The 22,408-nt window shown below is 35.2% G+C and overlaps 1 protein-coding gene across 2 annotated transcripts in view; it reads left to right on the top strand.

Moving 5' to 3' along the window:
• The window catches only part of LOC145263834 (ras-related protein Ral-A-like), a 206,404-nt gene that overhangs the window by 176,106 nt on the left and 7,890 nt on the right, over nt 1-22,408 (top strand). For both annotated transcript variants that reach the window (XM_080120900.1, XM_080120901.1), the window contains exon 3: nt 17,339-17,547. In XM_080120900.1, the coding sequence (XP_079977026.1) occupies nt 17,339-17,547 (209 nt within the window). The remainder of the gene's footprint in view (nt 1-17,338; nt 17,548-22,408) is intronic.

The following is a 22,408-nucleotide window of genomic DNA, read 5'->3' as shown; positions in this document are numbered from 1 at the left end:
TATGAATGTCATATATATCTAATATATATATATATATAATTAAAAGGCAAAATAGGCACGCGTGTTTATTTATGTCCACGAAAGGCTTTTTGTGACGGGGGGTTCTTGTATCGGTTAGATTCCGGGAGAAGTTTTCTAATACTTTCTATATCGTAATATCTCAGAATTGCAAACAGACATCGTCTCTATCTTCTTTTTGATTGAGTTTTAATAAATTCTTTCATTTCGAGTGTTTGTCTTTTTTGTATAAATAAAATAAATCGCAAACTCTTGGCCTTCGCCCAGGTAGTATCTGTTCTGTAATTGGTCCTTGGTCAATGTAAGGGAAACCCTTCATACTGAGACAATTACCATTTATTTGGATACTGCCAGAGTGCCCCCTTTTTTATTGGGGGGGGGGGCTGCTTTTTCCTCCACATTAAAAACGACCTTCGTGGGATGTTTAAAATCATTTAAAAGCAACACCATTTCCGCAAGTCATTTTTTTGATTGAATACGTTAAATTTGAACGCTTTACACTTCCAGTTGCGTCATGAAGTAGCGGTAAGACGTCAGGTTTTCTTTCACTTTCTTTTGCTGCTTACTACCATTTTTTTTTTTTTTGTACTCAGCACACACACATCCAAACACCCGAGCAATGCCAGGCACCCCTGCTAGTCTATGATATAAATAACTTGTCTGTTTTAATGTATGTATGTTTACCTAAAACTTTCAACAGAGGCCACGGATTTTCACGCGATGGGTATCATTTTGAAGCTCGACCCTTCGGACAACAAATATCGAAAAATTGGTTAAAAACATTAATCCCTTCACTCTCAACGGGGCACTTTTCTACAAGAAGGGGTCGCTTTTTCACCAATATTTTCGAAAGTCATCCCCTCTTTTCGATTGACTAGCCTTAATTTGAACCTTTCCCACTTCCAGTTTAGCAATGTATTCAACGGCAAAGATGTCAGGATTTTTTTTTTCACGTTCTTTTCCTTCTTCGATCCTTCCTGACTACTACCACTTTTTTTTTTCTTTTTAATTGCTCAACACATGCCCGGGCAACGCCGGGCACCCAGGCTAGTCTTGTATAAAATAAAGAATTAATCATAATGAAACTAATAATTATTAGCTTAAAACCAGCTTTAAACATTTGAAAAAAATTCCATTACCTCTTAGAAAACATACAAAAATGACATTGAAGCACAGCTGTAACTGCTCATATCAGATTCATTTCAACAGCTACCACATTGAATAATCTTAATATGATCATAGCAAAGTTGACTTAAAGCTAGATTTATTTTTTTAATAAATTATTAAAAAAAAAATCTGATTTTGACAAAGTAAAAATATACAGAAGTACAATTTCATGATTATGCAGCAATTTAATTTTTTTTTTGTTTTTTTTGAGAACATAAACTTAACACCCGATATTATCCCATTAGATCCCACTGTCCTATAAGTAGGATACTAAATAATTTCTTTTTAAACGGCTATATGTCTGTTTGTCTCCATATTTTCAAACTCTATCTCCTCCGAAACTAAGTCGCAGAGTGGGACTAGGGGCCTCAAATGATTGGATTTTTTGCAGACCATTCTTTTATGGGTTAAAATAATTTTTAAGGGGTCAAAATTGAAAAAAAAAAAAATCGTATAATTTTGCACATTCATTTTAGTTTATTTTGAATTAATTTTTAATCAGTTTATATGCATGTTGCATTGGTACAGTGGTAACGTCACCAGCTTTGGATGCTATAGTTTTGGTTTTGATTTTAGCTGATGGCACCCAAATATATATATATATATATATATATAGAGAGAGAGAGAGAGATTTGTTATTGTGTTTTTTTTTTCAAGTGATAAATACGTTAATATTGGCTCCAAATTTATCGCTCAAAAAAAACCACAATAACAAATCTAAATTTATAAGCGATAAAAATAAAGAGTAAAGTCATCTAGGGCTCGCGGCCTAACAGTTAAGGCACCGGACTGTGGTAAACACGGTCTGACATTCGATCCCTAGGAACAGTTGAGCTTCGCTGACGAGAGGTAATTACCTCGAAACACACGTGTACGTAGATTACTGTTTTAAAAATAATATATATATATATATATATATATATATATATATATATATATATATATATATATACCCCCCCGCGTATATAATAATACTGCTTACTGTATAATTGTATAATTACTCTGAAGAAAGAATAAAATTCACCTGGTCCTGAGTATGACCTTAAGACCTCCAGCGGTGAGGCATTAAGGTGCTGTGGACAATGTGGAGTTACCCCTTGGTTACCATTGTTCCAAGGTTCTACCAAATCAGGCTGTCTGAAGATACTGGTTTCCTTATCTAAAATGCACCAAACATTGATGTTATTTTTTTCCTTTCCCTTTGCAAAACTCAATCATGTTCTGCAAAGTTAAGAATAAAAACAATGTTATTCTACAAAACAATTAAACAAAACACTGTGAATAAATATTTTGAAGAAATAAAGAACTTTAAGAATATAAGCTTTTTTTTTTTTTTTTTTTTTTTTTTTTTTTTTCAAAATTACTGGATTCTGCGTTAAACAACCCAAATTAAAAAGCATAAACTTCAAAAATGAATCGCCTGTCACTGAAAAGTCACCTGACTGGTAAAAATAAATAAATAAATAAATAGATATTAATTATACAAGGGAAAGAATTGTACATTTAAATTTTATGAAAATAAGCCCCCCCCCCCCAATTAATGAGTTTTCACAAATTAAACTTGATTTCACTATATTCATTCATTTTTAAACTGATTTGTGATACCTAGTTTTACGTGCATTTAGTGTGTTTTTGTAAAATTGGGGATTTATGCAGTTGTAAGTGTTAGTTCCTATTTACTTGCCTCCCCACGAGGGCGGAGTTAGACCCAAGGTCAGTTTTTAATGTGGGGAAAATCCAGCTCCCCAAAAATAAAAATTGTCTCGGTCACAAAGGATTTCTTTTCCACTAACTGAGGATAGAAAAAGTGAAGTGTAGTATCAAAAGGCCAAGTAGAGTTTTTCTTCTCCTATACTAGTTTCCTCAACAAACGAGTGGCCAGCTCCACAGATGGATTATGCAATATAAAGAACATGATCCACTCTTTCCATCAGGCAAACGTTGACTATACAAGTACAGTGTGACACATGTGACACCTAACTGGTCTCAGATCTTATTCCTATCTTTTCCTGTTTCTATATTTGTTGCCAAAATTTTAAGAGTAAAGTTTCTCATTGTTGGTCCCCCGACAAAGGAGGGACAGGACCTAGTAATTCACTCCCGTTCGTTTGTTCGCACTTTTCTCAATAACCACGTCTTGGATTTTTTTTTAAATTCTGCACAAACATTAGTCATGGTGAAAGTAAATTTTTGCCGGACCAGATTTTCCTGAATAACTCTGGTTGTTCCCCTAGTGGGCATTATAGGGGTAAGTAAAATCATCCCTAAATCGTTCATCCATTCTAATCTATTGATTTTAGGGGCCCAGGATGAATAGATTGTCAGTTTAATGATGAAGAATATTATGAGAGGATTGGAAATGATGAATGGAATCAACAAAATTAAGAGCAATTTATATAACATTTATTGATTTTAAATTTGAAGATGAACATATTTTAGCTAGCAGGAAAGCAGTCCCGTGATAACGTGTTTCAAAAATGTTCCTTCAACATTAAATAACGCAAATGTGGTTGATTTTCTTGTAAAACAGGCAAGCCAGAATTATTTTTTTTTTATTTATTTAAAGAAAACTGTTCGCTAGGATGCGAGTTAGGTGTTCCAGCCATCCACCCTCCCATCTTCATATATTTATCTTAGTTCCTACCTACACTCCCAATATAGTTATCTACCTAGACCCCGCCCACTCCAATAGATTTATCTACCTAATTCCTAAGGCAAATTTCTGTAGATAAGTCACACAGATCTAATATTTCAGCAACTTTAACGTCCTCCACCATCACACCACTCCACCCCACATTTTCTTCTTCCTTATTTTCTCTGATGATGATGGAGAGAATTCAAGCCTTTCATAGGTAATTTGTTTTTCATAAAATAAATTTCAATAATAAAGTATTTATATTTACTAGCATAATGTGTCGCAATTTATTACTGAAAATTAATGAAATTATTCAATACTGTCATCGTTATTTCACTCGTCTTGAACATACATATACATGAAAAGGATGTAGTTTGCTTGAAGCATTGTGTGTAGTGTGAAAGGGGTGTTTGAAGGCTATATCAATGCGGTTCGTAGAAACCACTGTAGACACGAGTTTGCATATAAAAGAATAATGACAATATTACAAGGATTTTTTTAAAATAATTTTCAATAATATTACGTTTATTTACCAACATAATGTGTCGTGCAAGATGGGACATTAACACCTACCATTTTGTACGACACATTATGCTGGCAAATAAATGTAATATAATTGAACTCCTTTTCATATTGTCATTCTTTTAGATATAAACTCGTGTTCACGGTGTTTCCTACGATCCGCATTGATATAGCCTTCAGACACAACTCCTTTCATACTCATTGTAGTTTCTTAACATGTGTAGGCATTCAGTCTGGAGAAATAAGCATGCTTTGTCTTTTATTTATTTATATATTTTTTTTTACTCATTTTTTCATGAAGTCTCAGAAGATATCAATAAACAACATTCTGAAGAAACAACAATGACACAAGTAATTGCTTGAAAATGATTTGTATTTTTTTTAGGGGGGGGGGGCGAACTTTAGATTCCTGAAGACCATATGATGGAAAAATCCGGAATTGATCTTAATTTTGGTTATTCGTCAAAATGAACCAAAACTTGGGGAAGAACCCAATAAAATGAAATAGTGGCCAGATCGACCCAGTAGTTTCTGAGAAAATATTTTAGAGTAAATACGGTATCGTGGTGACTAATCCCTATTAATCTTTAACTGTACATCGAGAGGATACCATATTTAGTTTGATGCACCTTATAACAAAGATTCATACAAAATTTCAGCCAGATCAGTATATTCCAAGAAAAAGTGGAACTTACTCTCTCTCTCACACACACACACACACACACACGAGCCCACCTACTCAGGTCAAGCACCTTTGGTAATTGATATCGCCTGCTTTAGTGTAAATGCAAATCTATTTATAAATAAACAAATGGAGTACCGTGAGAGTGGCGGTCAATGTTTGTATAAAGCAGTGTTAGATATCATTGCCGATGGCGTCTATCCCAGTGGCTTGATGGATAGAGCTAGTGACTATCAACATGATGATTGTTTCAATTTCAGACTTGGGATGGGTGCTGGTCTAGCCACACTGAAGAGCTGTGATACAATGAGACAGTCTTTCTGCGGATGACTCGTATATATATATATATATATATATATATTTATTTCTTTTCTTTCTTTTTTTTTTTTTTTTTTTTTTTATTCATTACATTTTCACCCCGAACAAGGCAGTAGGGGGATACTATCAGGGGCAACAACTACTGGGGTACTATGTTGGGGTTTGGGTAGCAAGATGTCGTTTCACTTGAACTTCTGCACGTCAGTACAGTTGGGGAAGCAGGGACCTGAAATGGAATTCCAGAGTCTAGCGGTTCTGGGGAAGAAACTACTGGAGTAGAAAGATCTTTTACATCTACGGATCTATACTCTGTGGGGTGGGATTTAGCTGCCTGTCGGGTTTGTCGAGGGTGTCTACGTCGTGGGGGCACAAGTGTCTGCAGCAGTTCGCCAGAGCATTCACCATATATATATATATATATATATATATATATATATATATATATATATAAAGCCCCGGGGTTCCTTAACATTTAGAAACGAATGAATAAAATAAATGCTAACCTTGTAGGATTCGAGTCAAATTTTCCCACTTGTGTGAGGATAAAATATGAAATATCGGGGGGGGGGGGGGGTTAAAAAACAAATTTGAACAATTTTGTTCGGATCCACAAATAAACAAAACCTCGCGCACGCACGTGCACACACACACATATATCGGCGCGAGCGCACACACACATACACATATATCGGCGCGAGCGCACACACACATATATATAGGCACATACGTAGCACGCGCAATCACACACGTATACACGCGCGCACACAAAAAGATCTCCAAATTGGAATGTCTAAGATAGCGAGTGGATGTTTGGCATCCAGGAGGATGCCCCATCCCTAGTTAAAAAAAAGGGGGGGATGTGAGAAACTGATTGAATTTGGTAGGTAAGCGATCCTTGTGCTAAAGCAACAAACGTTATCCCCCCCCCGTGCCTATTTGCTTACAATCTCATCTTGTGAACTACTTTGCTTAAAGATCCGCCTGCCCTTAACGGTTCGGTGACTGTAAGGAAACGTCGGGGGGGGGGGTAAAGGAGTAAAAGTTATGACCGATATATACATACTTCTACTTACATTAACTATTTACCTTCTCTTGCATTAGACATTAAAAATACTTCTTCTTCTTCTTCTTCTCTTCCCCCCCCCCTCACACACACACTCCTAAAAAAATGATTTCATTATTTTGGTGAATACACGGAAATAATTTTATTTTGGTTTAAGGCTTTCACAACAGGTTTATGAATCAACCTTCATTTTGTTTTCAGGTATCCCTCTTTCATCTTATGGGATGGGGATGGTGGTGGGGGTAGTAATGGTGTTAGCTGACTCACTGTTTTTCCTTGGGGTGATGGTGGTGGGGAGGGGTTGAATATCTTATTTGCAACGTGGGGGCCAGGAAAGGAGTGATGGAAAGAGAATTGGTCAGGGAACATATTAGTCATGGCTATTTAAACCCGCACAATTTCCGCCGCCGACTCGTTCGTCTTTAGTTAGATTTTATTTGAAACATGTTGTGAGTGTAGAGAAAAAGGCTGAAGATGTGTTGTAAATCAGACCAGCCAAACAAACATTTATTAAGCTATTTAATACCGGATAAACACTAATAAATATTAAAAAAAAAAAAAAAAAAAAAAAATTCCTGTCTTTTTTCTCTCTTACTTTCCCTTTTTATCCTGCTCCTGCTCTAACCAGCTCTGTCGACCTGTTCCACAAACCCCAAAACCTCAACATGAAATATCTTCAGAAAAAAAAACAAACAAAAGAAACGAATAAACCTAGAACCCCATCCTCCAACGTAGCCCCCTACTACCATGTCTCCTTCTCCAACATCAGGGGTCTACGTTCCAAACTTCCAGAGGTTGAAACCCAATTACAGGAGACGAAACCGGACATATTCTTCCTAAGCTAAACTGACATAGGGCTGACCACTTCCCTAGACGAGTTCATAATTAAAGGATACTCTAACTTAACATCTAAATTTGATCCCCAAGATCGGCATGGAATATGTGCTTACATTAAAGATAGCCTTCCGTGTGGTAGGGATATTGCTAGAGAAGACCCTAATTTACCTTATATGTGCTTCCGGGTTGCACTTGTGTACACCACCGCATTTATAGTTGCCCTCTATCGTCCCCACAACAACGAAGTTATTACCTTTAAGAGTATATCTGAGAAAATTGACCACATCCTGTCTGCTTATCCTTCGGCTAACATCCACATTTGTGGTGACTTCAATGTCCACAATGTGGAATGGCTGACCCACTCAAACAAGACATGATGAGGGGAGGTTCTGTCATGATTTCACCATTGCTTATGACCTCACTCAACTTGTTCACGAACCCACCCATGTGCCTAATACTACCGAACAGCATGCAAGCCTTCTAGACCTTTTTTTCACAATTTCCCCTGAGCTATGTTCATGTTCCATTCTATCTCCTCTGGGATCTTCCGACCACTTGGTTTTATTAGTTAAGATAAAAATGAAATGTAATAAGTCTTCAGACATATCTCTCCACCGTACTCTATTGTATCGATACTCTATGGCTGACTGGGATAGCTTCCGTACATTTATATCTGATCTACCTCTGCATTCCATGTTTAAAATGGATGTGTCCTCTATAGTATCAGACCTGACTGAATGGTTAATAGTAGGCATAGACCGATTCATACCATAAAAAAAAATTCCAACAAAAATCTAACAGCCAGCCATGGTTCTCCCCAGAATATGCTGCTGCCATCACACATAGAAATCACTTTTTCCATAGCTACTAACATAATAGATGTACTGAGACTAAATCTGCTTTCAGGACTGCCAGCAACCACTGTAAAAGAGTAATAAAACATGCAAGAGAACTATATGCTGAAGCTGTTAAATCCAAAGTAGCTGATCAGTGGCTTGGTTCCCACCAGTTTTGGCAAATAGCAAACAGAATCCTGAACAGAAGCGTGTGTTCTATCCCAACTATCATCAATGGACCAGAGGTCATCTCGTCAGCATCAGACAAGGCCAAACCATTTGCCAAGAACTTTGCAGCTAATTCTACCCTATGCGACAAAGGCCATCAACTCCCCGTATTTCCTCCTATAACAGACAACACGCTATGCAACATACAAATATCTGTGCGTGAGGTCGCCAAGCTAATCAAGAACCTTGATTCCAGTAAAGCAACTGGCCCTGACGCCATTCCAATTATAGTGTTGAAAAAGCTTCAACCAGAACTTACCCCCATACTTACAAAACTGTTCAAGCGTTGCCTTTAGGAGAAGTGCTTTCCAACAACCTGGAAAACCTCATCAGTATACCCTGTATTTAAGAATTCAGGTGATAAGTCATCTCCCTCTCAGTACAGACCAATAAGTCTCCTGTGTGTGTCATGAGTAAGTTGCTGGAATTCATATTAAATAAAGTAGTCAATCACCTCAGCAGAAATAACCTTCTTAGTGACATGCAATATGGCTTCCGCTCTGCCAGATCTACAGCAGATGTGCTAACGGTTATATCTCATAGGATTAGTGAATCTCTCGACAAAGGTTTCCTTTCTGGGGCAATTGCTCTTGACGTATCAAAGACCTTCGATAAGGTATGGCATAAAGGCCTACTTCACAAGATTTCCAGCTACGGTATAACTGGAAATGTTTTCTCAATTATTAAATCATTTCTCTCTGATAGGCTCATAAGAGTAGTGGTTGATGGGCAGAAATAAGAGGCCCACAGTATTAATGCTGGAGTCCCTCAGGGGTCCATCCTGGGCCCAACTTTCTTCCTGATCTACGGTCCTGGATATGACCTAAAACTATATCCGATGGTGAGGCCCCACCTTGTGGGCCTTGGGGAGTGTGGAGCCACCCTTTAATTGCCATTGCTCCCAGGTTTACTCTGACCCGGTTAGTTAGTTAGGGTCCCAACTATGGGTTAAATAGAATCTGACTTAAAAAAAAAAATATATACGCCATTAAAAATCGTTCCTCAAAATAACTAGATTCGGCATTAAATAACCTGGAAAAGGTTGATATGCTGTAAAACAACCAACCAACCAACCAATCCTGATCTACATCAATGGTCTCCCAAAACACATACTTAAATCATTCGTTGACATCTATGCTGATGATACGACCATCTATGGCAACACATCAAAGGCTGTAAATGACAAAGTTCTCTCTGATTCTCTCTCCTCTGATCTTGAGCGCGTGGTACAGTGGGGGAAGAGGTGGCTGGTTTCTTTTAATGCATCTAAAACCAAGCTCCTATCTTTACATCATCAATACTCTGATCCCCATCTGGCATCAATTGAAATGGATGGTTCTCATCTAGAGGAGGCTCCATGTTTTGACAAGCTCCTGGGATTGACCTTTACTCTTGATCTGAAATGGAACACGTACATCAAATCTGTTGCCAAGGTTGCTGGAAAAATGTTAGGATCCTTTTACCGCTCCAGTAGATGTCTCACTGCTGATGTAATTCTCTATCTGCATAAAAGCAAGTATGTCCAAGGATGGAGTACTGCTTCCAAATCTGGGCAGGAGCTGCTAAAAACAGCCTATCCTGCCTCGACAGAGTACAAAATAGACTTTGTGACTTAGTGGGGGATGCCCTTTTCTCTACCCTGCAACTTCTCTCCCACAGAAGAGACGTTGCGAGCCTGTCTTTGTTTTCTCGTTACTTCCATGGCAAATGCTTGTCTGAGCTCCAATATCTGGTCCCCCCCCTCGTCAATCTTTCACGAAAAACAACCGTCTAGCTGAAACCACTGTCAATAATTTTCCCCACTCTTTATCTGTGCCTAAATCAAAACATAGATTCCATGAACAAAGCTTCTTTCTTAGAAATGCACGACTGTGGAACCCTCTTCCGTTTGCCTGTTTCCCACCTGACTACAACTTGGATGTCTTCAAGTCCAACATAAACAAATTCCTGATAAACGGCCCCTTAAGTAACCCATTGTTTATCAAATCTCCATTACTAACAATTACTACGATATTATCCCATTGATTACTATACACTCAATAACCCTTATCCCTGAGTGGCTTCCGGGCCTTGATAAATGGTGACTACCATGTAAAAAAAAAAATTTTTTTTTGAAGTATTTATTCAGGCTTTGATCAAAGTGTCTGAATTGTGAATATCTTTTATAAATAAGATTGACTTCAAACGATTGAGGATATTTTAAGTATGGACAGTTCATAGTTTAGGAAGTTAGCCAACATTTAGGCAGCATTCCTCCCTTATACACAATTAAATAAAAACATTTAGATACAGAAACAACACTGAAACTGTTTCAATATTTTTGACTCGTAATAGGGGTATGGTCCCTCACAGTTGGGAGATTCTATTTATAAACCCTGCCGATAGGAACTGACGAATCAAATTAATTCACGTTCTGCTATCAACCAATCAGAAACCAGAATTGCGCCATAAAATTTAAATTATATATGTGAAAATATACCTTTTCGATTATATTTCACCTTTTATTCATACCAATCCTTTAATTTATGAAGCTCGATGCCACTAAAGATCATATAATAAATAAATGGCATATATATTCCAAATTTTAAGATGTTGTCCATCTTACCGTTTATTTCGGTAAGCATGTTAAAATGTTCAGTTATTGGCAATTCAGAGATGGCGTGAGTAAAAGAAATCACAATTGCAACCGCACTTCCGGTTTTTGGATTTTGTAGTCCTACCTATATTCCTTTATTTTCTTTTAAAATTGATGAGTTGCTATTTTTCTGATGATTTAAGGGTGGAATAAATTCAAAATTGACATGATAATTACATGATTGATTCTGTGCTACTACGAAACAAGTGCTGTCAAGAATTGAATATTTCAGTATACTTTAAAAAAAATAAACGCTAAGATGGACAAACAACATCTTGAAATTTGGAATATGGACTTTGTCATATATATTTACCTTAATTGTTGCACCACTTCAACGTTATTTTGTCTGGGTCATCGTGACATTGCCTTTTCTATTCTAAAAATATCTCAATCATCGTTCATTTTTTCTGTTTCCTTATTTGCATTTAAAAATTCGGCCTCGGCAGAAGTGTCTTAAAATTTCTCCATTTCTTCATTCTATGCACAATTTATCTTTCTTTCAATAATTATATTTTGAACTCATTTGTTTTTTTCCTTGTACCCATTTGTGAATTATTTCACGGAATTCTGCATTTTGGATTACATCGAAATATTTTCCAGTAACGCGATTCCTTTGGATTTTTACTTGTGGATACGGAACTTTTACCAACTTTTCTTGGATTTTACCGTTATTGGATATTCTACTCTTCACCCGACCATCCATTCGCGTGAAATCATTTTTCTTTTTCCCCATTCCCTCTGCCAAACTATTTTTTTTTTACTTTTACCAAGCAAGTTTTATGGCTTACTTGTAGTTTCACTAAATAATTTGCAAGCAAAATCGAATTCCGCATTTTGCTGATTCCTACCTTCTGATAAGGAATGTATTTCTTTCAAAACTCCGGATTAAAGACAATCCACTTAATTTGTGTTTCCTTTTTGAAAATTAAATGTTTTTTTTAACTCTTAAGATGTTTTATTAATGATTTGTTATATATATATATATATATATATATATATATATATATATATATATATATATATATCTGTGGAAATATTCTTTATTCACTTATTTTTCCTTTTTATATATACCAATCCTTATTTAAGAAGCTCAATGTAATTACAGAGCATATAATGAATAGATGACAAAGTCTCTATTCCAAATTTCACGATGTTGACCAGCTTACAATTTATTTCTTTAATTCAGTTGATGCTTACCATTCTTGACAGTATCTGTTTCATAGCACAATAAAAAGGGCAAAATACATTCACTGGTTGATATAATAATTAAGTGATTGATTTTGTGCTACGAAACAGATACTGTCAAGAATTGTAAATGTCAACTGAATTAAAGGAATAAATTGTAAGATGGTCAACGTCATGAAATTTTTAATATAGACTTTTGTGATTTATATATATAAATAATACATATACCGCTCTCCATTTGGGGGGGTACCAAACTGGTCAAAGAGAAAATTATTCCCAACTCGCATTTAGGTAAAAATGCACTTCCATATAAATAATTGAATTCATTCAATAAGTATCGCTAACAAAAACAAACAGGAAGTAGATTATCTGGGAAATGTTTGAACTTTTCAAATGTGTCTTTTTCTTTCTTCCTTATTTCGCACGATTACTTCCCATAACCCTCTCTTCTGTGACCCCCACCCCCCGCTCCTAACATTGTTTGGTCCGGATTCCGTGTCTCATGTTTTCAGTTTTTCGACTGTCTTTTTTATGACGCAAGATGGCTTGAAACTATTTGACTTTCTAAAATATTTCTTGGGCATCCGAAATACTCCAGACGTGCACACAAACACTCCTCGATTTTCAATTGCCAAATAAATAACCCAACCAATCCTCAAAAAAAAAAAAAAAATTATAAATACTATCAATAATATGCTTCCTCTGCTCGCATAGTTTTGCGTTTGATAATGAACAGCTGATTGTGACAATTTCTTATTGACATACACCACCCCTCGTCACAAAGCAGGAGTTAACGATTGGGAGCATGATCTCTTGACGCAGAACTGATACTACACTACTCCCACCCCCTAAAAATAAAATAATAAAGTTCAAATACTCCCACCCTTGAAAGATAGTAGCGTAGTTTGAAAAAGTATATTAAAAAAGATTTTTTAATAAAAAAAAATATATTTGCATCTTATTTCTGGTCTCTAAGGTATTTTGCCCATTTTCAATGTCTTTTTTCATTTTAAAAAAAAAATTTACGAGGGAATCACCACTTATGAAGGCCCGAAGCCACTCGAGGATAAGGATTAATGAGTGTACTGTGGTCAGAGACAACAGCATAGTGGTCGTTAGTGGTGGAAATTTGGTGGCATTTTATTATTTAAAGGGCCAGTTCAACAAGAACTTGTTTACATTGGACTTGAAGACGACTATGTTGTAGTCAGTTGAAAAGCGGGCCAGCAGAACACTTTCACAAAGGAAAAATATGTATTTTTGTTGAAGTACATAAAACAAAGATGATTACGATGTCTGGTTAATGATGGCATCCACACACATATTTTTTTTATCTTTTAACACCTTTTCTTATCGTCTTCTCCGAACTACAAGCTCTTGCACCCCTTTGACGTAAATCCGACAAGCAGCAAAATCCCACCCCTACACAGAGATCCTTAGATGTAAGAAAGCCATCTCCTCCAATAGTTTCTTCCCCAGAACTGCTAGACTTTGGAACTCCTTTCTGGGTTCCTGTCTTCCCAGCTGTACTGACATGCAAAAGTTCAAGTGTAATGTGAACGGACTTCTTGCTGCCCAACTCCCTACATAGTATCCCTGCAACTAATGCCCCCAATAGTAGCCCCCTATATCAAAGTGGCACTGTGCTTTGTTTGGAGTGAAACTGGAATTTAAAAAAAAAAAAAACTCCCTGCAAAATAAAACATTTATCAATTAAGCCTCCAGTCGTGCTTTTCAGCTGATCGTTGTTTTGTGGCCTCATAAAAATTCAATTATAATTATGATTCTTTGGTTGATAACATCTTTGTTTTGGAGAGGTGAAGGGGGGGGGGTTCCTGAGATGCAGTCTTTGGCAATTAGAATTAGTGATTCTAATTTTGTCTTGTCATTAAACTTAGAAAAATAATATTTCAAGGTTTGCTCAAAACAAACATGCGTGAAGTTGACTTTTAATGGTCCCTTATTGCATAATCGCATTGACACATCTCACATTGAAATTTTTATAACAAAAATTTTCATCTCGTATTCGCATTTTTATAAAAAAGTTTATAGGGAGTAAAAAGGAAATTTCACCACAAGTTAATACTTTATTTATTTATTTTTAAAAATACTGTTATATAAAGCACTACCGGGGGATGCCAAGTAACCTGAAATATTATGATTATCATTGTTAATGTTTAGAAAATAGAATGTTAGAAGATGTGCATCATGATGGATTGGGTATTTTACGGATAAAATATTTCTGGCAAAAATGTATGTGGAATGCTAATGTTGGATGAATAAACAAAATCTGTGACAAAAATGGATCAGATGCTTTGCTTCTTTCGTTACATTAATGACGTAATAAGATAGTTTAGAAATGCGCGAGAGTTTTGGAGTGAACTTAGTCAGTGGCAAAGTTGGACAAGCTATCATGGAATATATCATCTCCGTGTTTGGTAGTTGGGAGAAACGCGACCATAGCATGATATAGAACCTACAACACCTTCCAGCTCCGATGGGAAGTCGAGAATAAAGTTCATATACAGTGAACTTGGTATTTGGCATTCCTTCGAAGGGGGACATTAGTTTCAGAACTGCAAGAAACAGATCAGAGGAGTAAGAGACCTATTTGTTCGTATGAAAAAGGTATGTGGTTCCTTTGTCTGGACAAAGCAGACAAAGATGGTTATTAATTGTTGTAAATGACTGTCCCACGTATGTTTGTTTGTTACAATGTGAACAGTTATATGTGAAACACCCACACATATACATACAACTAGAGTAAACACTACACTCAACCCTGCTATATAAGAATATGAGTGTGAAAATTATGCTTCCCCAGTGTTTTTATTTACTTTCCATAAATATATATATATATATATATATATATATATATATAAATACAAAACAAACTTACTAATATTTGTTTCAGTGTTCTTCCTGGAGCGGTTGGCCTAGTTATAAGAGAATTTGCAACATTCTAAACAAATGCTGACCAGACATGACAGTCTGCTTCAGTAACAGTTATAAGTGTTAGCCAATCATGATTAAAGCGCCAAACCCCATAGAGGCGAGGGCCCAGGATCATCTTGGTTATCATGGTTCAATATTCTAAACCAGGTTTGCAGCTGATCCCCACATCGTCTTTTCCAACCCTGAGAAGGGATTAATTTAATGATTTAGTGGATGAAATCATTTGGATGATGACAAAGAACGTGACCAAACAAGTGAAGATGTTTCGAGAGTAGATTTTGCTGCAGAGAGGATATTTTGCATTGAGAACAAATAACGGTAATCAAGATGAGGTGCTGCCGACAAACACAAAGAATGCAACGTAGACAGTAGTGATTGACTATCTCAAGTTTTCGTTGGTCGCTTGCTCTCATCGGCCAGGTTGCATAGCCGTGCAATAAAATGGTGCGGATAAACATGAGTTGGAACAATTACATTGAAGGCATTGCCAGGGCCGCTGCAAGAAAGGTGGGCTCTCTCTACCGTGCTAGAAAACTACTAACACCCGAAAGTATCCTGTACCTCTATAAGGCCACCATTCGCCCATGTATGGAGTATTGCTGCCACATCTGGGCTGGTGCATCTGCTACTAGTCTCTCGCTCCTTGACAAGGTTCAAAAGAGAGTCGCAAACCTGATAGGCCCTGAACTGGCATCTAAGCTTCAGCCTCTGTCCCATTGACGAAATGTTGCATCCCTCTGCCTTTTCTACAAGTATTTTAGTGGTGAATGCTCTGACGAACTGCAATCACTTGTGCCCCCACGACGTCACCCTCGACAAACCCGACAGGCTGCTAAATCCCGCCCCCACACTGTAGAGATCCCTAGATGTAAAAGATCTTTTTACTCCAATAGTTTCTTCCCCAGAACCGCTAGACTCTGGAATTCCATTCCAGGTCCCTGCTTCCCCAACAGTACTGACGTGCAGAAGCTCAAGTGTAACGTGAACCAACACCTTGCTGCCCAAATCCCTACATAGTACCCCAGTAGTTGTTGCCCCTGATAGTAGCCCCCTACACCAAAGTGGCAATGTGCCTTGTTTGGGGTGAAAATGTAATAAAAAAAGCTTAAAAAAAAATCTTCATGTAAAATCAGAAGTACATTGGTAATTGTATTTTTTATACATAAAATATATTTATACATTAAATCTGTTGCCAAGGTCGCTGGAAAAATAGTAGGATCGTTCTATCGATCTAATAGATACCTCACTGCTGATGCAATTCTCTATCTATATAAGAACCAGGTACGTCCAAGGATGGAGTACTGTTGACACATTTGGGCAGGAGCTGCTAGAAAGTACTTATCCTGCCTTGATAGAGTTCAAAATAGACTTCGTAGCCTTGTAAGGGATGTCCTTTTCTCTTCCCTGCAAGCTCTTTCTCACAGAAGAAATGTTGCGAATTTGTCTCTGCTTTATCGTTATTTTCATGGCAAGTGCTCGGCTGAGCTCCAATCACTGGTCCCCATCACCAAACTTTCACAAGAAACACCCTTCTAGCAGAAAACACTATCAAAAATTTTCCCCACTCTTTATCTGTGCCTAAATCCAAACGTAGATTCCATGAGCAAAGCTTCTTTCTTAGAACTGCATGCCTATGGAATTGTCTTCTGTTTTCCTGCTTTCCAGCTGACTACAATATGGTTGTCTTCAAGTCTAACGTAAACAAGTTTTTGATGAACCGTTCCATATAAGCTAACAAATTTACAGAATTTCCATTACTAACGATTATTATATTGTCCAATTTCTACTATACACTCTTTAACCTTTATCCTCGAGTGGCCTCTTGTTCTTGATGTGGTGATGCCTATGTAAAATATATATATATAAATTATTTCTGATGACTTCAAGAAAAAGCGTTTCCCATTGATATTTTATCATAGAGTGGAGGATTTCTTTCTGAATTCATTGCATTGACAGAGTACATCTGAAATGATTGCCTGACTTGCTATTCTCCTCAATGCATGAAATGGTTTCATCTGAGTACTAGAAAAATGCACATTTCTTACTTTCTAACTATTACATGACTTGATGGATGCACATGTATTTATTTATATACACATTACAAAGTGGAGGATTTTCAAATTTTTGTCATTGTTGAATGAAACAAATATGACGTCCATATTTAAAAAATAAAGTACTAAGGGAGATAACTCTATTAAACTGCGAGGATATATCTAATAAATGCACGTTGTTCATTATTTCAATTTTGTTCTTTCAGTTTGTCGAGGATTACGAACCCACAAAGGCAGACTCGTACCGGAAGAAAGTCGTGTTGGATGGAGATGATGTCCAGATTGATATTCTGGATACAGCCGGACAAGAAGACTATGCAGCAATCCGTGACAATTACTTCCGAAGCGGCGAAGGTTTCCTCTGCGTTTTTTCTATTACAGAACAGGAATCTTTCCAAGCAACAGCCGAATTTAGGTAAATGAGGCCATATTTTCTGTCCTCCCCTTTCCTCTACATTCTGTTTTCCCTTGTCCACCACATTTGCAATCTATTTTTTAGAAAAATATACAAACATTTTTTCGTTAATGTAATATTTAGTGATGGTACAATTAATCAGAATGGGGGAATAAATAATTAAAAAAAAATAAAAAAAATAGTAACTTTTTAGGGTATTGGAATCAGAAAAAAATAAGGTCTAATTTTCGATTCCAAAAACGATTCTTTTAATTTTAACAATTTTCCATTACTGGTACTAATGATAAATATTTATTTAATTATAATAATATTATATAATATTATTATAATAGCACCAAAATATGATATAAATTTATTTTACTCATGTGTTAAAAAAAAAAAATTGCATAAATTCGCTTAGTAACTTTCAAATGAATGCAACTGATTTACAAAGCCCTGAAAAAAAAAATGCTTAAAATTTAAAACATTTTTATCAAAAAAAAATATTGACAAACATTGATAATTTAAAGTAAAATACTGAAAGAAGGATTAAAAAAATATTTTTATTGCACATGTTAGAAAAATGTTTAGCATTTTACCAAACACTCTTTAATTTACTTTTCTTTTTTTTTAATTCAATTTGTCAAAAAAAAATTAATTTTTGAAAGTTTTTTATTTTTGTATTTATTTATTTTTTCATTATTTTGTCCTTTTTTAAAGAAAATCTTTTAAACGGGTTTTATTTTCATTCTGATCCAGTCTTAACAAGTTATACTTATTTTCATTCTGATCCAGTCTTAACAAGTTATACTTATTTTCATTCTGATCCAGTCTTAACAAGTTATACTTATTTTCATTCTGATCCAGTCTTAACAAGTTATACTTATTTTCATTCTGATCCAGTCTTAACAAGTTATACTTATTTTCATTCTGATCCAGTCTTAACAAGTTATACTTATTTTCATTCTGATCCAGTCTTAACAAGTTATACTTATTTTCATTCTGATCCAGTCTTAACAAGTTATACTTATTTTCATTCTGATCCAGTCTTAACAAGTTATACTTATTTTCATTCTGATCCAGTCTTAACAAGTTATACTTATTTTCATTCTGATCCAGTCTTAACAAGTTATACTTATTTTCATTCTGATCCAGTCTTAACAAGTTATACTTATTTTCATTCTGATCCAGTCTTAACAAGTTATACTTTGCATTTGTCTGGAAAAGGCGTTCGGCTATTCTTTGAGCTATGCTTTGATACATGAAAATGCTGAATGTTTAGGAGTTGGATTATTTGGATTCTTCGGACTACTGTTCTCAACATTTCAGTTGACGTAACCTATATCTTCATATGTCTCTTTCTGTTGAACTGGGGAATCTGCATGGAATCTCAAACAGAACCCTTTATTTAATCATTTGGGAGTAGCATGCTCTCCTGTGAGCCAAGGTTGGTTAGAAATCCTAAGCAATTCACACTTGTATTTTGGGTTTTGTCTGCACTGAGGATTGAAACCTTTAATCTGTAGAAGATTGCAAATTGCTTAGGACTTTTACACGTTCTTGTTCCATCAGCCATGACTATGTTACCCTCAGGGATTAAATAAAGGATTCCATTTGATAGACAGATTCCAAAGTCTTTTTTTTTGTTTTTTTTTTTTTACATAGGCATCACCACTTATCAAGGCTCAGAGGCCACTCGAGAGTAAGGGTTAAAGAGTGACAGAAAGATATGCCTAAAGGTCAGAGGTTAAATGAATCGAAACTAAATTACTGATATTGTCCCATTGACTACTGTACACTCTGTAACCCTTATCCTTGAGTGGCCTCTGGGCCTTGATAAGTAGTGACTCCTTTGTTAAAAAAAAAAAAAAATAGTGAAAATAACACTTAAGATAAGAACAGTAGTCTGAAAATCGAAATATACGAATAATCAATCCTTATCTTAAAACTTCGGAAATGTTAAGTAGATTGAGTTTTGTCCAATCTATGTACAGCAACGCAAGTATTAGGATCCATGTCAACAACTTTTGTGATCAGTTTGAGGTAACAGTTTGATGTTTATCAGGGTTTTGTATTGAGTTTCCTGCTGTTTATTATTGTGTTTGAAACATTATTCAGGGAATTCTGTATAGGATGCGTCGGGGGTGGGCGGGGAAACTTGTGTATGCCGATGACTTTATAATCATTACTGAATTTGGGGGACAACTGTGTGACAACTTTGGCTTGTGAAGAACCATCATGAGGTTAAAGGGTCTTCGGGTTGACATGATGAAGAACACTAAGGTTACGCTCAGTGGCCCTAACCTGCAATTTTTTGTAATTTTTTTTTTATTTTTAAATTTTAAATTAAAAATTTTTCATATATATATACATATATATATATATACATACTTGTTTATTGTTATATAAACATGCTCACATCCCGCTGCTACAAATAGCCACTTGTTTCAATCAAACAACAGATATCATCAGGCAGCGACTTGACTATTCAAAAGTTCAATGAATAATCTTTATAGGTTATTCATTGAACTTTTGAATAGTCAAGTCGCTGCCTGATGATGTCTGTTGTTTGATTGAAACAAGTGGCTATTTGTAGCAGCGGGATGTGAGCATGTTTATATAACAATAAACAAGTATTATCAGCTCTTTTTATTGAGCACTATCTAACAACCTCGTTGAATTCATTAGTCCATTACTTTTGAATATAAAAAAACCCGAGTATATATATATATATATATATATATATAAAAATTTTAATTTAAAATTTTATATATATATATATATATATATATATATATAATTCTTTTGCGCCCAAATTTGCATATTGCCACTTGGAACATAAGATTACTATTTGGGATTGCGTCTAATGAAGACTTCGGTGGGTGGGGCTGTCTGTTTACATTACATTAATACAATCATGGAAGCAGGAAACAGGGAGAGAATTCCGAAGTCTAGTGATCCAAGAGAAGAAACTATTAGCATAAAAAGGGGCCTCAACAGTGAAGGGGTGGAATTTTGCTGCTTCTCAAGTTAGTCATATATATGTATATCAAGGAGGCACAAGTGCTATGAGTTTATCAAAGCACATTCCATCAAAGTGCTTGTAAAAGTGGCACAGGGATGAAACTGATGGGATAGACGGTTGACAGTGCAGGACTTATAAGATTTGAGACTTGTTTTTTTGTGTGTTTTGGTAACCCTGCTTAAGAGTGAGAGACTAGTGATAGATGCACCATCTCTTTAAAAGATTCTGGCAGATTTCCTTGTGGGTTTTTTCTGATCTGGTGTCTGAAACAACTCTGCAGTCTGCGTAGGTTGTCATTTGGATTCAGAAATGCAATGAGCTTTGGGAATATAATTCGTAATCTTTTAACCCTATTAGCAACCGAAAAATGTTCTTGAATTGCTTGTCCAATTTAAGGCACATCTTGCACAGAGTTCTCTGTGGACGGTCTGAAGAAGTTGTAAACACGTTTTGATGTCTTGACAATAGGATCTGTATTGGTGAAAGTATGATTTAAGTTTGATATCGAGAGTACAGACTGCATGGTTTGAATTGAACGACTTTCTCATTTTGGTCTGTTCTTCACTTTCCTTTATCTTTTTTTTTTTTTTTTTTTTTTTTTTTTTTTACAAAGGAATCCCCACTTATCAAGGTCCGGAGGCCACTCAAGGATAAGGGTTAGTGAGTGTACAGTAGTCATCATTAGTAGTGAAAATTTTGTAAATTGGATTACCTCGGCTCATCAAGAATTTGTTTACATTAGACTTAAAGACAACCACGGAATTTTATTGCATATCATTTTTTTTTTTTTTTAAAAGTGTCCTCACGTCCATATTGCATTTTTGAAATTCATCGGCTGTGACAATCAGGTTTTTGTAGGTTGTATTCCAGTACCTGCTGCAGGTGTTCATTTGAACCTGAAACCATACAAATTGGTCAGCCATCTCATAAGATGTATGACAATAACATACTGAATTTTTAAGAGTCTACGACAATTTTAAATGCTTGTACAAAGAAAGTCTGGGAACTTATTGAGGGCACCTCGTACATCCCATATGGAAAAGACAAGCTAAACAATGGTGGAAAAAAAGAAATTTCCTTCTAAAGTTATGTAGCTCTTCAATTTAGCAAGATCATCATTTTCTCTTTTTTTTATTTCTTTGTTTTTTTTTTTTGTTATTTTTAACAATTTTTAAAATTTATATTTAGTGTTAAGCATTTTATTTATAAATACTTCTTTTAAATATATTTTATTTTAGAAATAATTTGGCATTTTATTTATAAATACTTCTTTTAAATATATTTTATTTTAGAAATAATTTGGCATTTTATTTATAAATACTTCTTTTAAATATATTTTATTTTAGAAATAATTTGGCATTTTATTTATGCAGTATTTTTTTTAAAGTGAAATATTTCTTAGTTATTTTTATTTTATTATAGTCGATACTTCTAAAAGTAAAATTTAAGAAACACTTTAAAACATAAAGACAAGTCTGTTTTTTTTTTGTTATAAAAGTACTTCAGTATACTTAAGAGTATTAACAAAAATTAAATCCTTAAAAAAAATTCAATATTATAAAAATCCATCTTTGTTATAAAAAAAACAAAGCAAAAACAAAAATGCTAAATGAATAACAAAGTCCATCTAGAATAGAGGTTCTCAATTAATTTAAAAAAAGCAGATTTTTTTCATTATTTAAAAATAGATTTTTTTCCTTATTTAAAAACAGATTTTTTTTCATTATTTAAAAAAAAACATTTTTTTTCTTATTTAAACAAAGCTTTTTTTCCTTATTTCAAAAACAAAGCTTTTTCATTATTTAAAAAACAAAGCTTGTTTTTTTCATTATTTAAAAGACAAAGCTTTTTTTTCCA

The sequence above is a fragment of the Euprymna scolopes genome, chromosome 39, assembly GCF_053919585.1.
Source record: "Euprymna scolopes isolate OS-2025 chromosome 39, ASM5391958v1, whole genome shotgun sequence".
Lineage (NCBI taxonomy): Eukaryota > Metazoa > Mollusca > Cephalopoda > Sepiida > Sepiolidae > Euprymna > Euprymna scolopes.
This window is presented reverse-complemented; position numbering and strand designations above follow the sequence as displayed.